At 41.0% G+C, this 23,291-nt stretch overlaps 1 protein-coding gene across 9 annotated transcripts in view; it reads right to left on the reverse strand.

The window, feature by feature from the left end:
- CCDC88A (coiled-coil domain containing 88A) overlaps window positions 1-23,291 on the reverse strand; it is a 149,372-nt gene that overhangs the window by 121,586 nt on the left and 4,495 nt on the right. Inside the window, exon 1 of one of the 9 annotated variants that reach the window (XM_069955190.1) lies at window positions 22,826-22,911. The exons of 7 other annotated variants lie outside the window; for them this stretch is intronic. Coding sequence is in view for 1 of the 2 variants with exons in the window: in XM_069955187.1 (XP_069811288.1) it covers window positions 22,544-22,581 (38 nt within the window). In the remaining variant the exon portion in view is untranslated. Of the gene's footprint in view, window positions 1-22,543; window positions 22,621-22,825; window positions 22,912-23,291 lie in introns of those variants that run through there. One more of the 9 variants, XM_069955187.1, reaches the window with a different exon arrangement.

Raw genomic sequence — 23,291 nt, forward strand, 5'->3', positions numbered from 1 at the left:
GAATAATTGTATCATGTCGCTTTTACCATATAGTGCATTACGTAGACACAGGAACCCCCCAAACGTTACCATATTGCATTCTTTTTTGCGATTTTGGAATTCCATCATACATGTTATGGTAAAATGAATGACGCCATTACAAAGTACAACTATTCCTGTAACAAATAAGCCCTCACATGGCCTTGTAGATAAAAAACTGAAAGTGCTAGAGCTCTTAGAAGGGGAGGAGGGAAAAACGGAAACACTAAGATCAAAATTTGCGCGGTCCACTGGGTCATTTTGGGCCTGGTCCTCAAAGGGTTAAGACCTTTACATACAAAGATTGGTTGGTGCCCGTTTCACCCACCTTTACTTGCACTATTCTATTCATAGAAGACAGGACCATTGTATAAATGAAACATTTTAACCCTTCTGACTTTTGTTTCATCCCCTTTCCTCATAGACTGTAATTTCTTACAAGCAGGACCCTCATTGGCCAGGTGGCTAAATGCGTCCCTCTGTAATGTCGGATATTGTCTATATACGTACCCTGCAGAATAGGTTGTCACTATATAAATAAATGATTATATTCTCTGCTAGATCTATAACAAAGGACAATCTGTATTCAGATTACTGAAGGTTAAAATATCCACGTTCACGAGTCCTTTACAGTTTGCAGAGAAACCCAATTTCTAGTCCTCTACCACCTATCCGTAATATAGTCTACAAACAGCTGTCCAGCTAGCGGCACCAGACACGCCATACAGCAGTCCAATGGCTTGGAAGGATAATGCCACTTCTCTGTGAATGTGTATTAATAAGTTGCCATTACAAACATGCCGGATAATCTATAACAACTGGGCTCTAAGAGGATTTATTACATTACTCGACCACCAAGTAAATCCTTGCAAATTCTATTCCACGTTTAATTGCTGCACCAAATGTTCCAGGATTTTTTTTTTCTTTTAAATAAAAGTGCGCACCCAAAAACACAGTAAACCCTCATGAACGCAGTAGAGATCTATGTAAGACAGGGGTAGGGAACCTTTGGCCCTCCAGCTATTGCAAAACTACAATTCTCATCATGACTGGACAGCCAAAGCAAAGCTTTGGCTGTCCAGGCATGATGGGCATTGTAGTTTTGCAACAGCTGGAGGGCCGAAGGTTCCTCATCCCTGATGTAAAAGATGGGCTTTCTATGTACATAGATTTTCTACTGTTTCCAATAGAATACGGTATAATTTGCTTTTTAAAAGTAATGCAGTATAAGCAAATTATATAACTTTGCTCTAAAAAGGGGTTGTCCAGAGAAAATCTTTTTCTTTCAAATCAACTGGTGTCAGAAAAAAATCTCAAGTCTTTTAGTACTTATCATCTGCTGTATGTAATGCAGGAAATGATGCTTTATTTTCAAACTGACAAATTGCTCTCTGCTGACACCTCTGGCCGAAACAGGAACTGTCCAGAACAGGAAAAGTTTTATATGGGGATTCCCATAGAAGACCTTTCCTACTCTGGACAGTTCCTGTCTTGGGCAGAGATGTCAGCAGGGAGCAATGTGTCAGTCCACAAATAACATTTCCTGCAGGACATACAGCAGCTGATAAGTAGCTTGAGATTTTTTAATAGAAGTAAATTACAAATCTATATAATTTTCTGACACCAGTTGATTTGAAAGAAAAAGATTTTTGCTGGACAACCCCTTTAATATCCAAAGACTGAGTTCTGCCCAAACAGTGGAACAACCAGAAAAACCTCTGGAAATTAGCTAATTCCTTCAAGATTGTGGCTTTTAGAAAAATAAATAATTTGTTCTATAATCATAATTAATGTTACAAAAGCAAAGCAAATGGGATATAGTAATATCTGCTGAAATACAAAGACTTCACTCTGGATGGACATTTCTGGGGGGACCATTCATTTATTTGTTCCCTGTGGCATTTATCATCCTGTTACTCATTCTTTGAAAATATCTGTGCAACAGATGTAGTATTTGTGCCAAAGGCCAGAAAATCAGGCAAGGTTCTTTTTCATTTAGAGATTGAGCCATAGCAGTAAAGTAGCATGTGTAGCTGTAGCTTTGGACATTTCTAATAATTTGCAAAGAAATACTGAATACAAATATATTATGATTATATATATATATCACTCCTTAAAAAGCAGATACACCATGTCTAGTGCATAGACTGATTTGACCTCTTTGAGGCTATGTTCACACTCAGTACTTTTGCTCAGTATTTTTTAACCAAAACAAGGAGTGGATTGAAAACAGTGTTCACACACTGTTGGAATTGAGTGGATGGCCTTCATTTAATGGCAAATAACGGCTGTTATTATTTATCACATAATATATGTATGTTAGCTGAAGCACCCCCACCAGGACTCTTATGACTACTAGAGTGTGGGGTTCTAAAGTCTATGTGGTCATGCAGGAGGAGTTTGTGTAGAGTGATGGTCAAGCATGCACACTACACTTCACACTACGGAATCCACGCGGATAAGCTGCTGATAACTACTTAAAGGATTGAGAATGAGTTGTTTTAATAGAAGTAATTTACAAATTATAATAGCTTTCTGACAACAGTTTGACATTTTTTTTGCCCCTTTAAACACCTACTGGGGCCACTTGTGAACTACATATATTCAAGGGACCCTTCATACTTACTACATACATACATACATACATACATACTAAGGATTGCCAAAAGTAGACAAGATTAGAGATGAGCGAACCTCAAGCATGCTCGAGTCGATCCGAACCCGAACTTTCAGCATTTGATTGGTCGGTGGCTGCTGAAGTTGGATAAAGCCCTAAGGCTATGTGGAAATCATGGATATAGTCATTGGCTGTATCCATGTTTTCCAGACGACCTTAGAGCTTTATCCAAGTTCAGCAGCCCCAGCTAATCAAATACCGAACGTTCAGGTTCGGATGGACTCAAACCCGAACCCTGTTCACTCATCTCTAGACAAGATCTTTAAAGAGGGCCTGTAGCCAACCCCCCAAAATGAGATGTTACTTTCATTCGATAGCTTAGGGTGTCCTGATTCCCTTGCCTTTTTACAGCTATAGCATTTACTCCCTCAATGTAAAATATTCACACACCCCTGACTGTATAATCACGCTCATCACCTGATATTCACTGCTATAATTAAAATTACATTCACAACCTTCTGACTATCAACTGAAATGTCAAACAAAATATAAACCCACATACAAGTATGTTGGGAATGAGAGGTCACATCAAGAAACTGTATTCATGATTGAAAAATCTCTTTTTTAGCCTTGGCTACAGATCGTCTTTAGAGTCCAATTCGGGTGCTTTTCCATGAAAAAAATAAAATGTAATATTAGTTTTGACAGAAAACATTAAACTCATAAATTTGAAACCTCAAAACTACAAAACCAACCATTAAAAAGAATCGGAAAATACTTGTAAGCAACAGACTACTGGCATGGCCTCAACAGTAATACTGTCTGCTCTACGATATAGGAAAAAGTTACATCACTTTTATTTGAACTTCACTTATTTTTAGAAAATATTAAATGTTCAAATAGTGTATTTTTCTCTAAAGAAGACAACTTTTGCTAATGCAGCTTATCTCTGCAACTCTGCTTATATCTGCAACTTACGTAAAACTTCTGGCATGTCCTAGAGATGTGTCAAAAGTTTGGTTGCGGAGACCAACACCAATCATTAAAATGAAAGGGTATAAAGGCACAGATGAACATCATGCCTCTTCATTTTAGCTTGGCTCTCCTCGAAAAGGTGAGCTTGCTAAGTATGGTCTTAGGGCCCTATTCCACCGGACGATTATCGTTCAGATTATCGTTAAATCGTTCAAATCTAAACGATAATTGTTCGGTTGAAATGCAGTTAACGATTAACGACCGAACGAGAAATCGTTGATCGCTTTATAAGACCTGGACCTATTTTTATCGTTGGTTGTTCGCATTGAATAATGCCCCTATTCCACGAGTCGTTTGGAGGAGCAAACGAGCGCTGGGGGGGCTGCCCTGGGGATCGCTGATCGTCCGGGCAGCCCATAGGATATAGCAGCATCTGCTGCCGATGCTCCTATTCAACGGAGCGACGGCAGCAGATCGCTGCTATATCAGTCGCTTGTTTTTCAACATGTTGAAAAACAAGCGACTGCAACGATCAGCCGACATGAACGATGTCGGCTGATCGTTGCACTCTATTCCACGGGACGAATATCGTTCGTAGCGGCCGATATCGGCCGAATACGAACGATATTGCTCCTCTAAACAACCCGTGGAATAGGGCCTTAAGACGTTGTTCAGTCATTTGCAATAGATACGAACGCAATAGCGAACAAATAGCGAAGAAAAAACGATCGCAAATACGATCATAAGTAACGATTATTGTTCCATGGAAATGAGTGAACATTTTCAGGTCTTAATAGCGGTCGTTTGAGATCGTTAATCTCAAATGCAAAACAGTTCGTGTACCACTTAGGAAAACACCCTGCTTTACACTGGTGAGGGGCAACAACGCAGTAACAGCTGTCTGCAGATAGGCAGTCTTTCATTTTGGCTTGGCCCAGATCCCTAGTTAGTGTTCCAAGACTCCTAGATGGAGTGAAACACTGACTTGAAGGAACAGCACTTTTCCTGAGTGGTGTGAGAGCCATTTTGCACATGATTTTTATCGAATTCATACACCAAATGCTTGGCTTTCTGAGGAGAGCTGAGCAGAAACAAATGGGCACGGCGCTCACCAGAATGCTTCTGCTCCTTCATTCTAGTGGACGGTGAGGGTCCCCCTAGCAATCTGAACTTTTTATATGTCTCTATGACATGTCAGAAGTTTACCGAAAGTTTACCCTTTAGTATGTAATTACAAAGATTGTTGTAGTCTATAGAGAACGGAACGTTAAACAATTTTTTTTGGCCAACACCTAGACTGTCTGTGCCAAAGACACGGGATCCTCAGACAGAAATCTTATATGTATGGCAACTAAATCCTGTTTTTTTACTATTTGGTACTAGTATGTATAAAAATATATATTTTATTATCTCCTTACTGTAAATGTTTGAGAATAGCAGAAAATTCTATCGTATGATGCTCGCGTAGGGTTTCAGGATGATGCTGGTGGGGGCCTTTGTGCCATGAGTCCTATGTGCCAATACCACTTAGCCTTAAGGACCTATTACATAAAGCGATTATCGGCCGATAATTGTTTTGTGCAATAGAAGACAACGATCAGCCGATGTTGGCTGATCGTTGTCTTCCAACGATCAGCCTGGCAATGATCTGCTGCTGTTGCTCTGTGTAATAGGAGTGGCAGCAGCACACCGCCGCTGTCTCCTATGGGCTGCCCAGAGGATCAGATGATTGCAGCAGCCCCCCCCCCCCCCCGTCTCTTACCCGCTCCTCCTCGCTATTACATGCACCAACAGTGGACGAGGGACCGAGGAGCAAGCGAGTGCTGCTTGCTCTCCACACCGCCCTGTGCAATAGGGGATTTAGCCAGGGTAATTAGATACTGGGCTACGGCAGCAAACTGAATCTATGCTCTGGATAAGACATATTGTTCTGGCACAAGACATATTGCTTATTTATCTAGATTGCCTTAGGCCCCAAAACTCTATTGGTCCTTGGCAAATGCATATTTACTTGGAATAACACTTTTTCTTTGCAGTTTTCTTATTGATAACTGCAAACTGTACTTTTAGGTAAGATTAGACTATGCGTCAGTCTGTTCCATGAACATACGAAAGACTTTGCCTAGTCGTCTATAGTTTATGGAAGGGCTTGACACTATCTTTATGGCATTTGCATTTCCTTCTTAGATGAATTGAATTCCAATTATTTCTGCCAGTCACGGTGCCAATTTACCTAATGCAAGTATATTAGGGAATCGCTAATAATGCCATCCATCAAAAGATAAAACTTCCATATTTATCAGGAAGATGTCTGGTGAACTTATTTTAGTTTCGGAGTTCATTCCAAACTATAATTACAGAAAACTTTTAATACCAATTTTCCATTAGAAAGCAAATGTATTTTTAATGTAATAGCTACCGGTGACAGCCGTAACAAGAACATATGCAAATGCGGAGATATTTTATACAAGGTTTGGGTTAAATAACTGCCCTTTAAATATGCTGACTAAATTCTTATGACTTGTCCACAGATAAAATAGAATCATTAATATATACTGGGGAGAACTGCGGGGATTAAGGGAACACATAATCCTCTATTTCTTTGCATATATTACTCTGGTTATAGAAATAAGATATTATGCTGCTATTTCTTGACATGGGTTGAAGGTCTCTTTGATCACAATATTTCCAGGAGGAGTACACCACTTCTGCTCTAATGCTCTTAGAATTGATGAGCAGTTCTCCTTGAAAAAAGTCACCTGTAAATAGAAGTTCTTGAGTCAGCTTTTGTCTCCCTATTAAATATTCTCTTCAAGGTTTCTTAGAAAGCAGTGGACAGCCAAGATGAGCAGTGTTATAAGCAGCATAGTTAGGGGACAGGACTTAAAGGGCCATACACCCCATGTGTTGGTGTTTGCCAACAAGCAACTCTGCGTTAGACAGGTAAAGAAAACCCTAGCTACAGTTTTTGGCCTTTTAAAGCCCCTTAAAGATTTCACACAGCTTTCCTTAAAGGGGTATTCCAGGAAAAATGAACTCTTCCCCTATCCACAGGATAAGGGAAAAGTATGAGATCGCAGGGGCACTCACCCCTGAACCCCCTGGTGATCTCCATATTGGACCCCGCAGGCTTTGTTATGAATAGAGCCCCAGGTAAGCATGTGACCTGTGGCTGTTTTCATTCCTATGGAGCAACGGAAAGAGCCAAGTACAGTGCTCATCCAGTGCACTCAGCTCTTTCCGTCACTCCATAGGAATGAATAGAACCACAGGTCGCATGCTGACCCGGGGCTCTATTCATAACAGAGCCGGCAAGGTCCAATGCGGAGATCACTGGGGGGGCGGGTTCAGGGGTCAGACCGTTCACAACCTCCTACTTTTCCTGGAATACCCCTTAAGGTCCAAAATGACAAATTTACCCATTTAAGTAGCACTTTTTTCACTTATATACCATCATTGCCTTGGAAAGTAAAAATAATTATGCTTATTGTCACACCCAGAAACAGGTAAAAGGGCGCTATTACAGTGAATCTTTGAAAACATCACCCTGATCAGCTGATGAACGAGCAAATGCTTGTTAAAAGAGAAGACCAGGGCTGCTATCATTTTTGGAAGAAGCCGATGCGCCGCTCCAGTCACTGATTGGCTGAGCGGGCTGTCCATCACCCAGTCACTGATTGGCTGAGCGGGCTGTGATCACAACTCGGGGGTTAATGCCAACCGACAAGGATCCAGAGGTTGGTCAGGTGGCTCATCGCAGGCACGGGGAGAGGTAAGAAATCAATCATGGTCAGTTTCTCCCCTGCTGCCTGACAAAAGTTTGTTATGGCAGGACTTGAAAAAAAAAAATGACTGTTCATTGGCTGCACATCTACTTGTGTAATAGGAAATGTGCTGCTGACAACTGGTGGCTACAAAGGGCCAAACAAAAAAATCTGGAGATCACCGGCCTACCCCTTCTCCTGAATATTCATTTGGCCCACCGCAAGAATGGCCACTGGAATGACGTCACTGTAAAGTGACGCCTAAGTAGTCATGAGAAGTGGTGGACCGGACCAGTGCATTTAAGGCAGTAGCCCAAGCCCCCCCCCTCAAACAGCTTAGTGCTTAATTTACATATTTAATAAAGTAAAGAATTAGTAAAGACTCAGCGTTCCGTGCTCCATTAGAACATAACAGCAGGTTAGAGTCTTCCAACCTGCTGTTAGAAATTCCTATAAACAGATTCTGTGATGGAGGTCTCATATGGATCTTCAGACGCAGATGCAAATAAAACCTTAATTGCTTCTTGAGATGACATAGAATACTACACAGACAGTTTAAAAATACAGGTATGGGCCTTGCTACCCCTCCCCCCTTTACAGTGTACTGGAAGCCAGGGCCACAGAAGGGCTGCAATGTGCCCACTACTGGATCAGCAGAAAACTCCCTTTATAGAGATTGCTTTGCTACTTATGTTTGTTTTCAACACTAAAATAAGACAATTTCCATGCAAACCCTCTATGAACCTTATAATTACACATCTCCATAGCAACATACTACTTCTATCTCTTGGGAGTTTCCATAAGACGAGAATTTCAAGTGGAAAAAAAAGCCTAAAATATGCTTCATGACAATATAGCGAGGTAATAAACTGCACACATTCATGAGCTTGTCACACATAGAAAGAGCAGGTCTTATGATGGATGGGTCTGTCTTGTGGTACCTTCTGTTGGTGTCTTTCTATATATTGTGTACTGGCATTCACCATACAAAACATAATATATGGTATGGTGCTCAAACATTAGTCCTTTATATTGACTAAATAAAACTTCTATACTGTTGTCTGAATAACATTGCTATATAGAGCTGCCACTGTACGGTATCACACAAGTAGTGCCATAGCACTATAGAGAGCTCAATTTGTACCATACGGTAAAAAAAACAAAAACAGTACCATGCATGCGTCATGCCAGGGGTCTTCTGGTCCCCCTCTTTATCACATTGCAGCTTGGAACTACAATAGTCACACATCCCTATGGTTGGTCCTGTGTCTACAGTGACAAGAAGACTAAAATGGATTGGCTGTGGCATTCCCAATTAACATTGGGCTAATTGCCAAATACAGATTTCTTACTGAAAGACCATATCAGGATCCTACAGACCATCTGCAGTGCCCCCAGAATGTGGGACAAATGTAGGTTATTAGACTCTTTATTGCTGCGCTACCAAATTCTATTGCAAATTCTTTATTGGCTCACTAAAGGCCCTATTACACGAAGGGATTACCGGCCGTATGATGATGATGTCGACTGATCGTCGTCTTTTAATGTCCTTTAACATGTTAAAAGACAAACGAGGAGCATAGAAGCGATCTGCTGCATCACTCCGTGTGTGGCAGTAGACCACAGGAGCGGTGGCAGTAGACCACCGCTGTCTACTATGTCTAACGATCGCCTGGGCAGCACCCCCCGGCCCCCCGGCTCTTACCTGCTCCACCTCACTCGCTGACAGCCAGTGGGCAGGGGGAACGAGGGGCGAGCCAGCGCTGTCGGCGCTTGCTTGCTCTCCACATCGCCCTGTGTGATAGGGGCTTTAGGCTATATTAACATTGTATTTAGCAGTGATCTGGTGATCTGGTAACCTTCATTCAATACAAGTTCCAGGATGGTTCCCAGCGCATTTGTTAAACAGATCCATAAAGCCTTGTCCACCTTAGGGAGGCCACAAGTGTGTAATATTAGCCTCTGTTCAGACATATTGATCTGACTACATCCAGTAACAAAATTTATACCATGTGGTGGACACTTCTTTTTTTAACATGGGACCCTATGCATACTAAACATCATAATGCCATAGCTACATTGATCCCTCAAGTTACAATATTAATAGATTCCTGGACGACCACTGTATGTTGAATATATTGTATCTCGAAAACAAAACTCTATAATTGGTTCTGAAATCCTCAGAATGCCATCCTAAAATGAGGGGAAAAAAATACAGATTTAAGGAAAAATACAATAAAGATAAGGCAAGTCCTTACATACAAGAAAGAGCTACTGGAAATGGTAAATTACTTTCTATGTAGAGGACCAGAACGTTTTCAGGGTCCTGTACAGATCACACAGGTTCCCAGATAAGCCACCCTCTTCTGGTGCCCAAAGGAGAAGCTCATCCTGGCACAGGTAGAGAGCAGTATAGGACATGTAGTATAACACTGTACTGCAGGGAGGCGCCACTAGATAGCCAATCAATGCATGCACTTTAGTAATGCTGGGGGTTTGCCAGTAATATGGCCACTTTTATCAGTCAATCATCTATGATCTGTAGAATGGTATGTGGAATCCAAAGAGGACCATTGTATGTTGAAAATATTGTAACCTAAGGCCACTCTAAGTTGAAGGACCACTGTATATGTTGGATGTATACATCTAATAGACATATCTAAAACAATGTGAACCTAGCCCAAAAGAGAATATATTAAAAATAGCTAACCTCTTCATTCATTCATTCCGTCATTTAAAGCATGCACAACCCAGCAGAATCCATTGTATGTAGATGTATGAAAACTATTTGTACCCCTGTCAGCAATATATAATTATCAGAATGCTCAGATACAATGTGAAGGCCAGCCAATTCCTCAGAGCCCATTCAAGGAGAAGAACCAAGGACCATAGAAAAAAAAAAAAACATTTACATATTTGATGGATGAAACGACTGAAGCCTCAAGCTTTCTTTCCCCGTAGATATCAGCCATTCCAGAGCATAGCCCTTTCCCACAGTATCGATCTACACCAGATGTATATATCAAAACAAGAAAGACTTGTTCTACAGGATGCAACCATATCTGGTGACATCATTGTTTAGTCCACCACACCAGTTACATCATTCACTAGTATTTTCTCAGCATATAATTTATTCTTTATTCAGGCAGTCTTCAATAGAGGTTCTGTATGGTATATCTGCTGTGCCGTACAGCACTTTCTCTACGTTACTTGTTAATTGAAAGCATAGCAAAGATGCTATAGGAAGGAACACACTGCAAAATAGGTCAAGTACACATAGCCTACACATTGAATTAAACCCAATGCCAGGAGACATTCATTCAGTGAATAATAGACGGAAAAGGCTAAAAAAAAAAAAAAAAAGGCAACAAAAAAACACGACAACAGTTCAGTATGATGGCTGTAGGATGGAAAATCATTCTTGTAACCATCCCCTGTTGAATTTATATTTATACAGGGGAAACCTAACTAGTAAAAAATGTAATGATTGATTTTTATTTTTTATTTTTATTTTTTCCCCATTTATAAATTTTACTCCAACCAAGCCATAGGAAAAATATTATTCTTCTTCCCCCTTATCCCGGTCACAGCTCCATACTAGCAATTTTTAGTGGGGCTGTCCCCAGAAGAGGGAACAGAAGATGACGGTCTCAGAAATGAGACCTCCTCAGATACACTATTTATTTATTCTCCTTTTGATAGTTAGGGGGGCAAATAAAGAATAATCCATTAACATGCACAATTGACTTTGGTTAACTAAGTATTAGTGTTGAGCAAACATCGGAAAAATGTCTGTGCTTGGCCACGTAGCCGAACACAAACACTCTGCATTTAATTCCCAGCATCTGGAGAAATTGGATGCCACCTAAGGGCTACCAGCTAAACATGGATACAGCCTAATGGCACTTTTACACGGTGCGATAATTCGCCCGATCGCACGATTAACGATTTTGAATGAACAATGTTTTTTTTATAACGATCAGCGTTTAGACGGAACGATACATTGTACGGAAAATTGGCTATGCGATCGTTTAAGCCTCTCTCACACATAGGGGAAATCGTTGAAAGAATGTTTACACGGAACGATCTGGGAATTTTTTGCTAACGATCAACGATGATTTGTGAACATGTTGAAAGATCAAAATGAACGATTTTTTGCTCGTCGTTCGATCATTCGCTGCGTTTACACGTACGATTATCATTTGAATTCGCCCGTTATCGTGCAAAAATGAACAATCAATCGTTCCGTGTAAAAGGACCATTAGGGTCCTATTACACGGAGCCATTTTTAACGACTAACGATAAACGATCGCAAACAAGATTGTTTATTGTTAACCTGAAATCGTTCACCATATTACACAGAACGATAATCGTTAGATACGATCGTTACTACGACCGTTATTGCGATCGTTACTATGATCATTTATTCCTTCTGATCCCAGCAAAACAATGAACAATGTGCGATTACGCTGAACGATTAGTGAACAAGTGCGGAACTTAAGCGAATAAATGTGGAATTACAGGGAACGATTAACGATAATTTTAGGTTCAGATCTAAATCAACGACATATCGTTTAAATCTGAACGATATAACGATTTTTCGCACAATAATCGACCCTTAGGCTATGTTCATACAACGTAAGAGACCAGCCGTTCCGTGACCCGTCCGGGTCACGGAACGGTCGGTCTCTGAAAAGATCAGAACTCTGCGGCGCCAAAGATCATTCCCACTACACACTATGGAGCGAGCAGCCAGAGCCGCTCGCTTCATAGTGTGCAATGACAGGGTTTCTCCAGCCGCTATTCACTGAATAGCGGCCGCAGAAAACTGACATGTCAGTTTTCTACGGCGCCGCAAGAGACAAGGCAATGTCTCTTTTTGTAAAAAGTATGGCCGTTGTTGCAGATTGCGACAACGGCCGTACTTTTAATGAAAATATACATTGTGTGAACATAGCCTATTACTGTATTCACGTTTTTCAGGACTCCCTTGGCATACATTTTTTCTAGATGCGGGGAGTTTAATGACGAGTTATTGTGTTTGGCTATGCGGCCGAACACAAACTTTTTCCGATTATTGATCACTAATGATCATGGTTAATTGAGCAGCATTAAGGTGCCTTTCCACGAAACGATAATTGGCCCGATCGTACGATTAACGACGTCGGAGTAACAATTTTTTTTCCATAACGATCAGCGTTTCGACGGTATATTATATTGTACGGAAAATCGTTTTGCGATCGCTTAAGCCTATCTCACACATTGGTTAAATCGGCGAATGACTTCACACGGAACGATCTGCGAATTTTTTGTGAACGACGAACGACGATTTGAGAACATGTTGAAAGATCAAAATGAACGATTTCTCGTTCGTCGTTTGATCGTTCGCTGCGTTTACACGTAGGATTATCGTTCGAATTTGATCGTTAACGCGCAAATTCGCACGATAATCGTTAAGTGTAAACGCACCATTAAGGTCGCCAAATGCAATGGTTATTAGGCTGCCTGTTAAAAGTTCCCTAAACACTTTATACTAATGTTGTCAATCCCATAGCTGGTGACTGCTTTTCTCTCTCCTCTTCACAGATATTGAAGCTATATAAGCACCTGAAGATTTTTGGTGGCTTCCTGACTAGCCATGAGCGAACTTATCGAACGCTTGGGTTTGTCCAAATCCAAACACTTGGCATTTGACTCCTAGCGGCTGGAGAAGTTGGTTGAAGTCCTAGAGAGTCCTGGAAAACATCATGTTTTCCTGGCCGCCCTAGAGCTGCATCCAGCCCCTCACATCATCAGAAGATAAATGCAGAGCGTTCGAGTTGGGATAAACCCAAGCACTTGGCAAGTTCCCTCATCACTGTTCCTGACCCTCCACTGAAAGGTAACGTTGGGGTAGAGAAGGATCAAGCATGTTGGATTCTTATCCCCTGACGCTATTGTTCTCGGAGACATAACCCGACAGAGTTGCAGCTTAGCCCTCCCCTCCTAATAAGCAATACATCAGCATTTGGCAAAGCTAAGTGTATGGGGAGGTCAGGATAAGGATAACTCTATTGAAAGTATATGACCATCTTCAGACTATGAGGCTGGTTATCTTATAGGAAATAATAGGAAACAATAGGATCCTTCCAGTCTATATCTTTAATAGAAGGCTTGAACTTAATGTGAAGAGACACTAAATATGTTGATTCATACAAATCAGTCATATATTAATAAATATATATATATATATATATATATATATATATATTATATATCAGGCATAAAATGTTATATCCACAGCGAATGAATGTGCACATTTTTCCATAAACCCTATTATATAAGATAATGGAGGGTTCTGCTCCACCACATATGCTAGTAACCGTTAACAAGAACGCATATGTCCAAAGTACAGCGGCATTATTTTTTAATATATCTGATTTATGACTATTCTTCTAGTCTAGCAAATTAGAGGCTTGTCTGCTTCCATTTCCTAAATAAACTAATTTAAGACCTCAGTAATCGCGGATCTCCGTGGCAACTAGACGTCTCCGCGCTATCCCACTGGGATGACCGTGCACACCTTAAATGGAAATCACATCTAGACAGGCATAAGGTTACCCTGAAATCTGCGGTGAGCTGGGAATTCTTGGACAGGAGGCGAATTGGATAAAACCGGATATAAAGACAGATTAAGAGCGGAGCCCTGTGATCGTAAAAACCATAAGGGAATTTCTAAGGAACATTAACCATATGAATAAAAAATAATTACATATAGTTGAATCAGTTTAATCAGTTCACCCGTACCCGATCCACAGCAGATCCGCAGCAGATTTCATCTAAATAACTGAACACAGCATCAAATCTGCACCATCAAATCTGCTGCAGATCTGCTGCGGATCCTGTAGGTGTGAACGCACCCTAAAGCAGAAAGTATTGGGATATGACAGTATATACAGTAATGCTTATAATGGTTATATATAGGAGTCTCTTCATCTTTATATAACATTTTAGGTAATTTTACATATAAAGTAGTAAGATGGTTACTAATACTAGACACCACTTTTTGGGTGTTGTAGTTTGTTTTACATATAAACGGCGATTAACTTGTGATTGACAGGGTCAGACTTCTGGCACTACAGTAAGTGACGTGGCCCTTTCATTGTTCGGCACATACAGCCTCATACATCTAGGTATGTACTGTACATGGGCTATTGTTCAAGGCACATCTACAATGAAATGTACTGTGGTCTGCCTGGCAAATATTAAAGGGGATGTGGTGCCCACTAGAGCAAGACAGACCCTTCATGCAGCTTATTGATGGAGGTGTCAGGAGATGGACCAACACTGATCACTTATTGATGGCCTTTCTTGAGAAAAGGTCATTCATATAAAAGTATGGGGAATTCCTTTAAAACTTTAAGGGCAGTTGTCTACAGGTAAGAACAGAGTTGGACTGGCCCACCAGAAGACCAAAGGATCCTCCGGTGGGCCCCCAGCTTTTGAACCTGCACTAACACAGACACATCATTTCTCACTGGTTCTTCATTGGTGGGCCCCACAGGATAATTTCCTCTGATGGGCCCATGACACCCCAGTTCGACACTGGACAAGAAACTCACCCATATCCTGTCCAGAAATTCCCATTGATTTAAATTGGAGCAGGAACACACTAAGTGACATCTTGCATCAAAATCAACAGTAGCGGGACTTTTAAAGTGAAACCATATGGTTTTTGACATGAAAATCAATCTGGTTTCAGTGTCAAACACCAACCAGTTACTGTCTGTGTGAACATACCCCATAGCTTTTCATACTGCTTGATCTGCGCCATAAGTAGGTATGTGTTTACTAAAAATTTTAACTTTAAGAAACCTCTCATCACATTTCATTGGGAAGGGGTGGTCATGGTGACTTAAGCCTGCCCCACTGGCTATGATTGATCTCTCCCTATACTTTAAACAAGGCGAGATCTAACAATCAAAGCTGGTGGGACAGGGAGAAGCCCCTGGCGACCACCCTGAAGACATATGGCTCAGGTATACATTCCCTTATAAATAATAAGAATACATTTATATATTTATATTCTCATAGGATCGTCTTATCCTCATTATCATCAGAGTTTTCAATTTTCTGCACAGTTTCAGAACATTATTGTCCCAGTACCCAATCATCATTATTCAGAAGTCCTTCAAAAGAAAAGAAATCAATTGATCTTTGTAGCGGCTGCAGGGATTAATAAATGGGACACTGTGTCTTGACAAATCAATTCCCTGCTGCACTCTATTGAACAGTGAGTCTTTTAGGAATAGCAGACAAAGCCTGACTACAACACAGAGGATGTCAGAAGATGCCTTTTCCTGGCGACTAGCCATAAAGTAAAATATTAACCTTCCTGAAAGTGAATGCCAAGAGTTCTTCTCATCGACATGGTGAGGGATACCAGGTTCCTTCAGGGGAAATACCTGACATATCTGGAATAGTTCCTCTACTGATAAGAGGGAAAAGGTCTAGAACATGTATGTACAACATGTATAATAACATAGTGTTTCCTGTACGAGGAGCCGTGTGGGTGTCATTGACTCCTGGTATAGACATGTTATCATATAAACATCCTCGAAAGTTCATGTCTAGTGTCTATATGAACTATATTGTCTATGGGTGTTTCCCCCACATATAACATCTTGTATGATCAAGTGAATGGTAAAATATGATAACCATATACAATTGCTAATGCAACAGAGCTCCATGGGGCCAACAGTCCAGACAGTCACATAGCTTTAGATATAGAGGCATTCATGATCTGGGCCCAGAATATCCAAACTATGTCCCACTGCATGATGAGAATGGAGATGGATGTAGATATCCCCCAAATGACCATGAACAGAGGACAGAAAATCCTCTTTTATAAAAGCCTGGACAACCCCCCCCCCCCCCCCATCCCCCCCAGCCCCCCCAGCCATGGGACGAACAGTCATTTTATAAATCGTTCACCATAACACAGAGAACGATAGTTGGTAGTTAAGACCTTTGTTACAATTGTTACTACGATCGTTTGCTCCTTCTAATCCCAGCAAAAGAACGAACGACGTGTACATTTAGCGAACGGTTAACAATGATTTTATGGTCAGCTTAATTGACGACGCACAAACGATTTTTTAATCATTGCCTGCATACACATGAAACGATTATCATTTAAATTCGAACAGTTTAACTATTTTTCACGCGATAATCTCCCCGTGTAATAGGGTCCTTAGTAGAGATGAGCGAACCTGCCGAGGGTTTGGGTTCGTATGAACCTGAACTCTCGGCTTCTGACTGCCGCTATCTGCCCGCTCCGTGGAGAGGGTGGATACAGCCAGAGGACCGCCATAGGCTGTATCCCAGTTTTCCAGGCGGTCCTCCGGCTGTATCCACCCTCTCCACAGAGCGGTAGACAGCGGGAATCAGAAGCCGAGAGTTCAAGTTCATACGAACCCGAACCTCAGCAGGTTCGCTCATCTCTAGTCCTTAGTAATAAGATATCAGTGAACACTCTTTCAGCACATTGACCATTCAGCTACACTCTGTGTATCTATGTTAGAAAACAATTGGAATCTACTGATTGGAATTTGGTGCTCTCCGAAAGCGTACAATGGCTGTATTTCTGCCCAATATAAGTCATGCATGCACTAATAGTTGCTAAGATCCATAAAGGTTAGGACTGAGCAAACACACAGAGTCCAAGGAGAAACAAAAAGGGACTTTAGTTCTCTGAATGACTGGTTACTGTAGTATAGGAAAGAGAATTCAGGATCTAAAAGATGGACGAAGGCTATAAAACAGAATGGCCTAATGCCAGGTAAGGCTAAGTTATACTAATTTTTGCGTTAAAAAAAAACTGACCAAATACGTACCAAAATATTACATGTGAACCCAGTCTTAGTATCTGCTCTGGTGGATTATATTAGTGTATTAGATGGACAGCCATTCATTTGAATAGGGACAATGTAATACTAGATTAGCCACTGCAGGCTATAAAGTCTTGCTCCTTGTGGCTTCCTCCAGCTGTGGCTGCCTTGGTCAAGAGATCCTCTGTGGTGAGACAACCCTTTTAATGATTAAGAATAATTCATCTGAAAAATAGATTTGTATTTGAGTTGACCTGGGAACAATCCCAATCTTCTTCCAGGTTCCTGTGAAATCCTGACCCCACAGGAACTTGCCTGCTCAGCCAATCAGTGGCCCCAGTAGTGTCCTGCTTCACTCACTGATTGGCTGAGCTGCTGAGTTCCTGTAGTGTAAGGGTATGACAGGAGCCTTGAGTAAGCAGAGACCAGCAGAGAACTAGTAGTGTCAATGTGGCCAATGTGGGGACTGGAGGAGGGGAGTATAGCATGTTTATAATTTTATACAACATCCAGCCTGGAGTATATTTTTGTCTTCCCCAGACCTCCCCTTTTAACAATGACATATACAGCAAGTGATTGGAGTCTGCTAACAATGCTGGTTAGCTTTAACGAAATCATATATTCATGTAGTCCTTGACCAGATCCTGCCGTATACGCCATTCCCCAGGATACAAGATTAGAGTCACCTCTGAACCTACTGTGCAGAACTGATGAAAAAGGCAAACTCGGTCACGCTTGCCTCATCACTTTTTAATGTACAAGTATGCAGAATAGGCTCATGTGATATTAGGAAAAGCTGGAGAAGAATAGTGCATAGCAATTCTAAACGGAAAATGTCATGTATACTGAACACACTCCTAAAGACAAATTACTACATATTGACGCTGACCATTTGTTTTTCCAGATCCCCACAGGAATGCGCCATTTATTTTAAAGTTTCTTCATTGTAAAACATTTATGACCCTGTAAAAGCAGCATCCTGGGTCTGTGTTTTAGTGACAATGTGACCTAGGTACATGCTCCCCTGCTGCATAGCAACTTTCTTATCAATGCATCACTGCATGCAAACCCTCTGAATTATAGACTACATGAATGTTTCATCACAATCTGTGTGTTTTTACCTTCCACTTTCTGGTGAATTGTAGCATCCAATAATATTTATCGGGAATGCAGTTTTTTCCTTCTAATTACCAGCAAAAGATTTTTTAACATTATGTAAACTGAACGGAAGACTTATGGGAAGTAAAGCACCTCCGGTGAACTTTATGGTTTCCCAGGTCAGTAGTTATTTGCATACATTATGTACACTCTAATAAATTCTTATAGTAGATCCTCTATATAAAATACCATACTACTGAGCTGCAATATTCTTTAAAGGGGTTATCCGGCATTAGAAAAACATGGTCACTTTCTTCTAGAGACAGCACCACTCTTGTCTCTAATTTGGGTGCAAACCAGACCTGGAGACAAGAGCGGTGCTGTCTCTGGAAGAAAGCGGCCATGTTTTTCGAATGCTGGATAACCCCTTTAAGCTAACAATAAATAGTAGACCCCGATAAGTACCCAAGCATCTTTTAAAGGTAATGGATAAAACTGTGTTCAATGCAGTGTTTTCTCTAGTATGTCCACGTTTTCACATACAGCCTAGTAAGGAGGGCTGTTTTTAGGGGGAGTAAAAGAGGGCAAATGCCCGAGCTCCATCTTCAATATAATCTCTCAATGATGGGAGCCCCAGAACAATTCTAGATTTCTGATGTACCCCTTTACTGCTCTAGACCAGCAGGAAATGTACAATTTACCCTTTCATAATCTCATCCAACCAGGGATTCTAAAACAACATAAGAAAATCATTTTATGGGACAGCCATCACAGTTTACATTAGAAACCAATGAGGGTATATGCACCCGGAGTAATTCTTGCGGAAAACTCAGTGCAGAATCCGCATCTCGTCCCCGCACGCTCCCGCTTCCCTCTCCCCTGGCTCTTAGACTCCATTCTATGGTCAGGCGGATTCCGCTGTCCACCCAACAAATTTACAGGTAATTTCTTTGGACGAACAACAGAATCCCCCCAAGCATATAATGTAGCCCATGGAACAGGCGGAACTTCAAGTTGGGGTGTGGGGGAGCGAGCGGCGGATTTTGTGAGAATCACTCCGTGTACATATACCCTTAGACAGCAAGGTACTCTTAGGAGAAGACTTCTGGAAAAGTCCAGTAAAATAATGGTGCAAGCCTTCAGCCCATTTTATCCGCTCATGGAAGCGAAAGACTGGGGTCTGATGCAAAATAACAAAGACAACTGGACAGGAAGCTGCTCTTAGAAGAAGACACCTGGTCTGTCATGTTGGACTTGGTAAAGGAAGAACACACAGTCCATTGTAATTGTAATAAAACTCTTTGTTATTATATGTCCTGTCCCAGGCTTTTACTTTTTTACTAAAGGTAGTGGGATTACGCCATTATTCTATAAGTCTTTTCCAAGGTCTTCTCCTAAGAGCACCTAGCTTTCCATTCTTCACTAAACTCACCCCAGACGCCATTACTGGCAGAGGCTGTGGTCACTTCATTGATCAATCATGGCTGTCAGCGGTGTTGTTTTCGTTGTGCAACTTGCATAGGGGAGCGTAACACTACCCATTAATATTAATATTTTCTACTAGGGATAACAGCACATCTGCTTGTGCCCTTATCAGTTCAAATATTTCCTTAGATTAGAAACCAACAAGACATATACAGGGTGTCTCAAAATATGGAAACATTTACATAAAATGAAAATGGTTTTAAAGATGTTGGTTCAATTTTAACAAGTTTTGTCACCAATAAAGCTAATGCTGGACAACTAAAAGCTGATATGGTTGAAGCAACAGGCACTGCTGTTCTTCATTACATATAGCCCTATGCCAGACCCTGTACAGCTGTACTAAGGCATATGATTTATAATTGCATGATATTCAGGAAAAAACTTGTCATATTTAGCAGTTTGTTCTGCTTCGGATGAGTGTGTTCTTCCTTATGTTAGCATGTGTTTCCTTTGAGACCCCGGTTTCCTCTTGTGTTATAAACGGAGACATAGGATAATTGTCTGTAGCATATATGGTCCCTAGCGTGCGTGTGTCTGTCTAAAGGAAAATTAGTTTGTAAACTACAATTAATCATTCTTTCACTATACAGAATTGCCTAACCACATGGCGTAAAACAAAATGATTATTATAATATACATAGAAAGGTAAACAAAATATGGGTGATTTATCATAAGTAGTACAAGGAAAAAGTAGAGGAGCTCATGGCAACTGATCAGATTTCAGCTCACAATTTCTAGGGAAATACTGGCCTGACTGGCAAGTGTGGGCCACCAATCTACTTTTTATTTAATTGGAGAGATATATGTAAATTAGTGATAAATATGGTTCCATATCAGAATTGGATGCCACAAAACTGGTTCTTACGCACTGACCCACAGCAGCAATAACAGAATCAAATAAGAACAGAGATGATAGAAAAAGCCATTCTAGTCTAAGGGCCTAGGCACATGACCTTGGAGTCTCTAGTCAATGCATTTGCCTGGTGTCTGGACCACAAAATATTAGGACATGCACTTAGAACATGGACTTCTTCACATGCACACAGTTCATGATTGCAAGTGTATAAGTTATACACTTCATGGGCTGCATGTACTCTACAGATCTGTGGTTTTGTGGACTGCAAAACCATTAGGCCATGTAAAGGAGGACTGACTCTCTAATAACAACAGAGCCTTGATCTGGGACCACAAGCTGATTCAGCCGATTATCGCTGGGTGTAATAAAGAGAGCAATCATCGGCTGATCGTTTCTTTAGGTCCAGACCTAAAATCATTGGGCACGCATTGCTAATGCGAATAGCGATGCATGCCAATGGCTAATGATTTTAGTATAAAATAATAGAGTATTTACTTACCTTACCACGTTACCAGGTGTCCTTGGGCCTCTGTTGGTCTGTGCAGCTCTACCTTCTGTTCCTTTCTGGTCCAGTCTCTGCACTGACAGATCGCTCAGCTCACCACTGGCCGAGATAGGACCACGGTCAGTCATTGGCTGAGCAGCCTGACAGTGCAGAGACCAGCCCAGAAGGGAACAGAAGAGCTGCAGAGACCAGTGAAGGACGAAGGACACCTGGTAACGTGGTAAGGTAAGTAAATACTTTATTATTTTACACTAAAGCTGTGGCCCTCCCCCTGCTCTATCTCCTGATCGGTACGCGTCTGAACACTCAGACCTGGACCGATCAAAACTTTTGACAAGTCTCTATGACACGTCAAAAGTTTTTTTATAACGACAGGTACACTTAGAGGCTGGAATCACACACAGCGTCTTTTTGGAAAACTGCCACCGTAATTTCTGTGTCAAAACCAGAAGAGGGTCCGACAGAAAAGAGAAGTCCAAGTCCTCCCTTTACATTTTCCATCCCATTTCAATCCACTTTTGGCTTTGGCACAAAAACTGTAGTGACGATGTCCCAAAATACTGGTGTGTGTGAGAACTGATTCTTATTACAGCAAAGACAAAATATTATAAAATACAAAGTACTAAACTACCAGAGAGAAGATAAAAGATGAGAAACGCCAAGCCTGAAGAGTCTGTTGAATTGCATAAGACAGACAAACATGTAGAACGTTATATCAGACACTACAGTCATAGATAGTAAAAGAAATTATATGAAAGGAGAAGCTTAGGAACCCTTATGATAAACAGCTAAAGGAAATAAAATTGAGTCTTCGCCAATGGAAGACTGTGGCCTTCCAGAAATGGAAGGAAGTGTCGTGAATTCCGGAGGCACCTCATGCACCTGCACTTTCTGGCTGCCAAAAACCATGAAGCCTGCAAAAATTCACAGTGCAATACATATTAAAAGCACTTTTGTTAAACAGGCCATAGCCATTACCAAGTAACTGGGTTGTACAAGACTACAAAAACATGGCTGTTTTCCTTTACAAACAACGCTACGCCTGTCTATGGGTTACATTACATGTACAACCCCTTTAAAGTCAACTTCACATCAAACCAAAGACATTAACCACTACTTGTAGAACAACTACTATGTGACCTACCCCATGGCAGGAGATATAGATAGCTGTAATGAGCAGCAGTGTACCATAATTCATTATATTAGAAATGACCATGGGACGCCTATAAATTAGCATACAATGTGGGAGGGCTAGGGCTAGGTTCACACTGATATGTTTTTGTATAATTTTACAATGACCAAAACTGATTGGTAAATTGAGATTATTAAAAACATATATAAGCATGTTATACTCACCTTTCCCCCTCAGCTACCAGTCTTCCACTGGTCACCATTTATTCCTGGTTTCTGTGATGTGCTGATCCTACTGCTCAGCCAGAGGAAAGACAGCTGTGATCAGAGATTGGGCAGATCCCATGGGGTTGACATGTCAAAGTATTCAGGGCTCAATAGCATCTACGTGGCAGGTGTGGGGAACAGGGAGAGGCGAGTATAGCATGTTTGTTACATAAAAATAATACAGTAGAAAAAATGTTTAAAAAACAACATTAAAAAACTTATGATAAGTAAAAAATATACTTTTAGCTGTGGATAAGGCATAGCTGGAAATAATGAAGGCTCCTTTATGGTTAAACGTTCAGTGTCATACAAATCTATGTGCTATATTGACGGTTAACTGCAAAGTCAATGGCGGCAGATGTAGCGCCCGCGTCTTTTTGAAATCCATGAGCAAGAATATCCCACACAAGTGGCAACATCTATCTTGGCGTTGCTGTAGCAACACTGCAACCGTCCAACAGTTTGCTGCACAACCATAGCAACGAGGCAGCCCACCATTGTTTTGCAAATCCAGCTTTATTTTTATATAATTTACTGAAATTCGCTCCTTTTTTAGCTTTGCCCACAAGGAACGCAATGAGATGTAAATTACACGTCCGTAACATAAAATACTATTTTAAATAGACTTTACAAAATGTTTGCAATCAAACCTGGACATTTCTCCCTAAACCAAATCACAAGACCCAGTAAAAGATGAGCCGGGCAT

Source organism: Dendropsophus ebraccatus, chromosome 15 (genome assembly GCF_027789765.1).
Source record: "Dendropsophus ebraccatus isolate aDenEbr1 chromosome 15, aDenEbr1.pat, whole genome shotgun sequence".
NCBI lineage: Eukaryota > Metazoa > Chordata > Amphibia > Anura > Hylidae > Dendropsophus > Dendropsophus ebraccatus.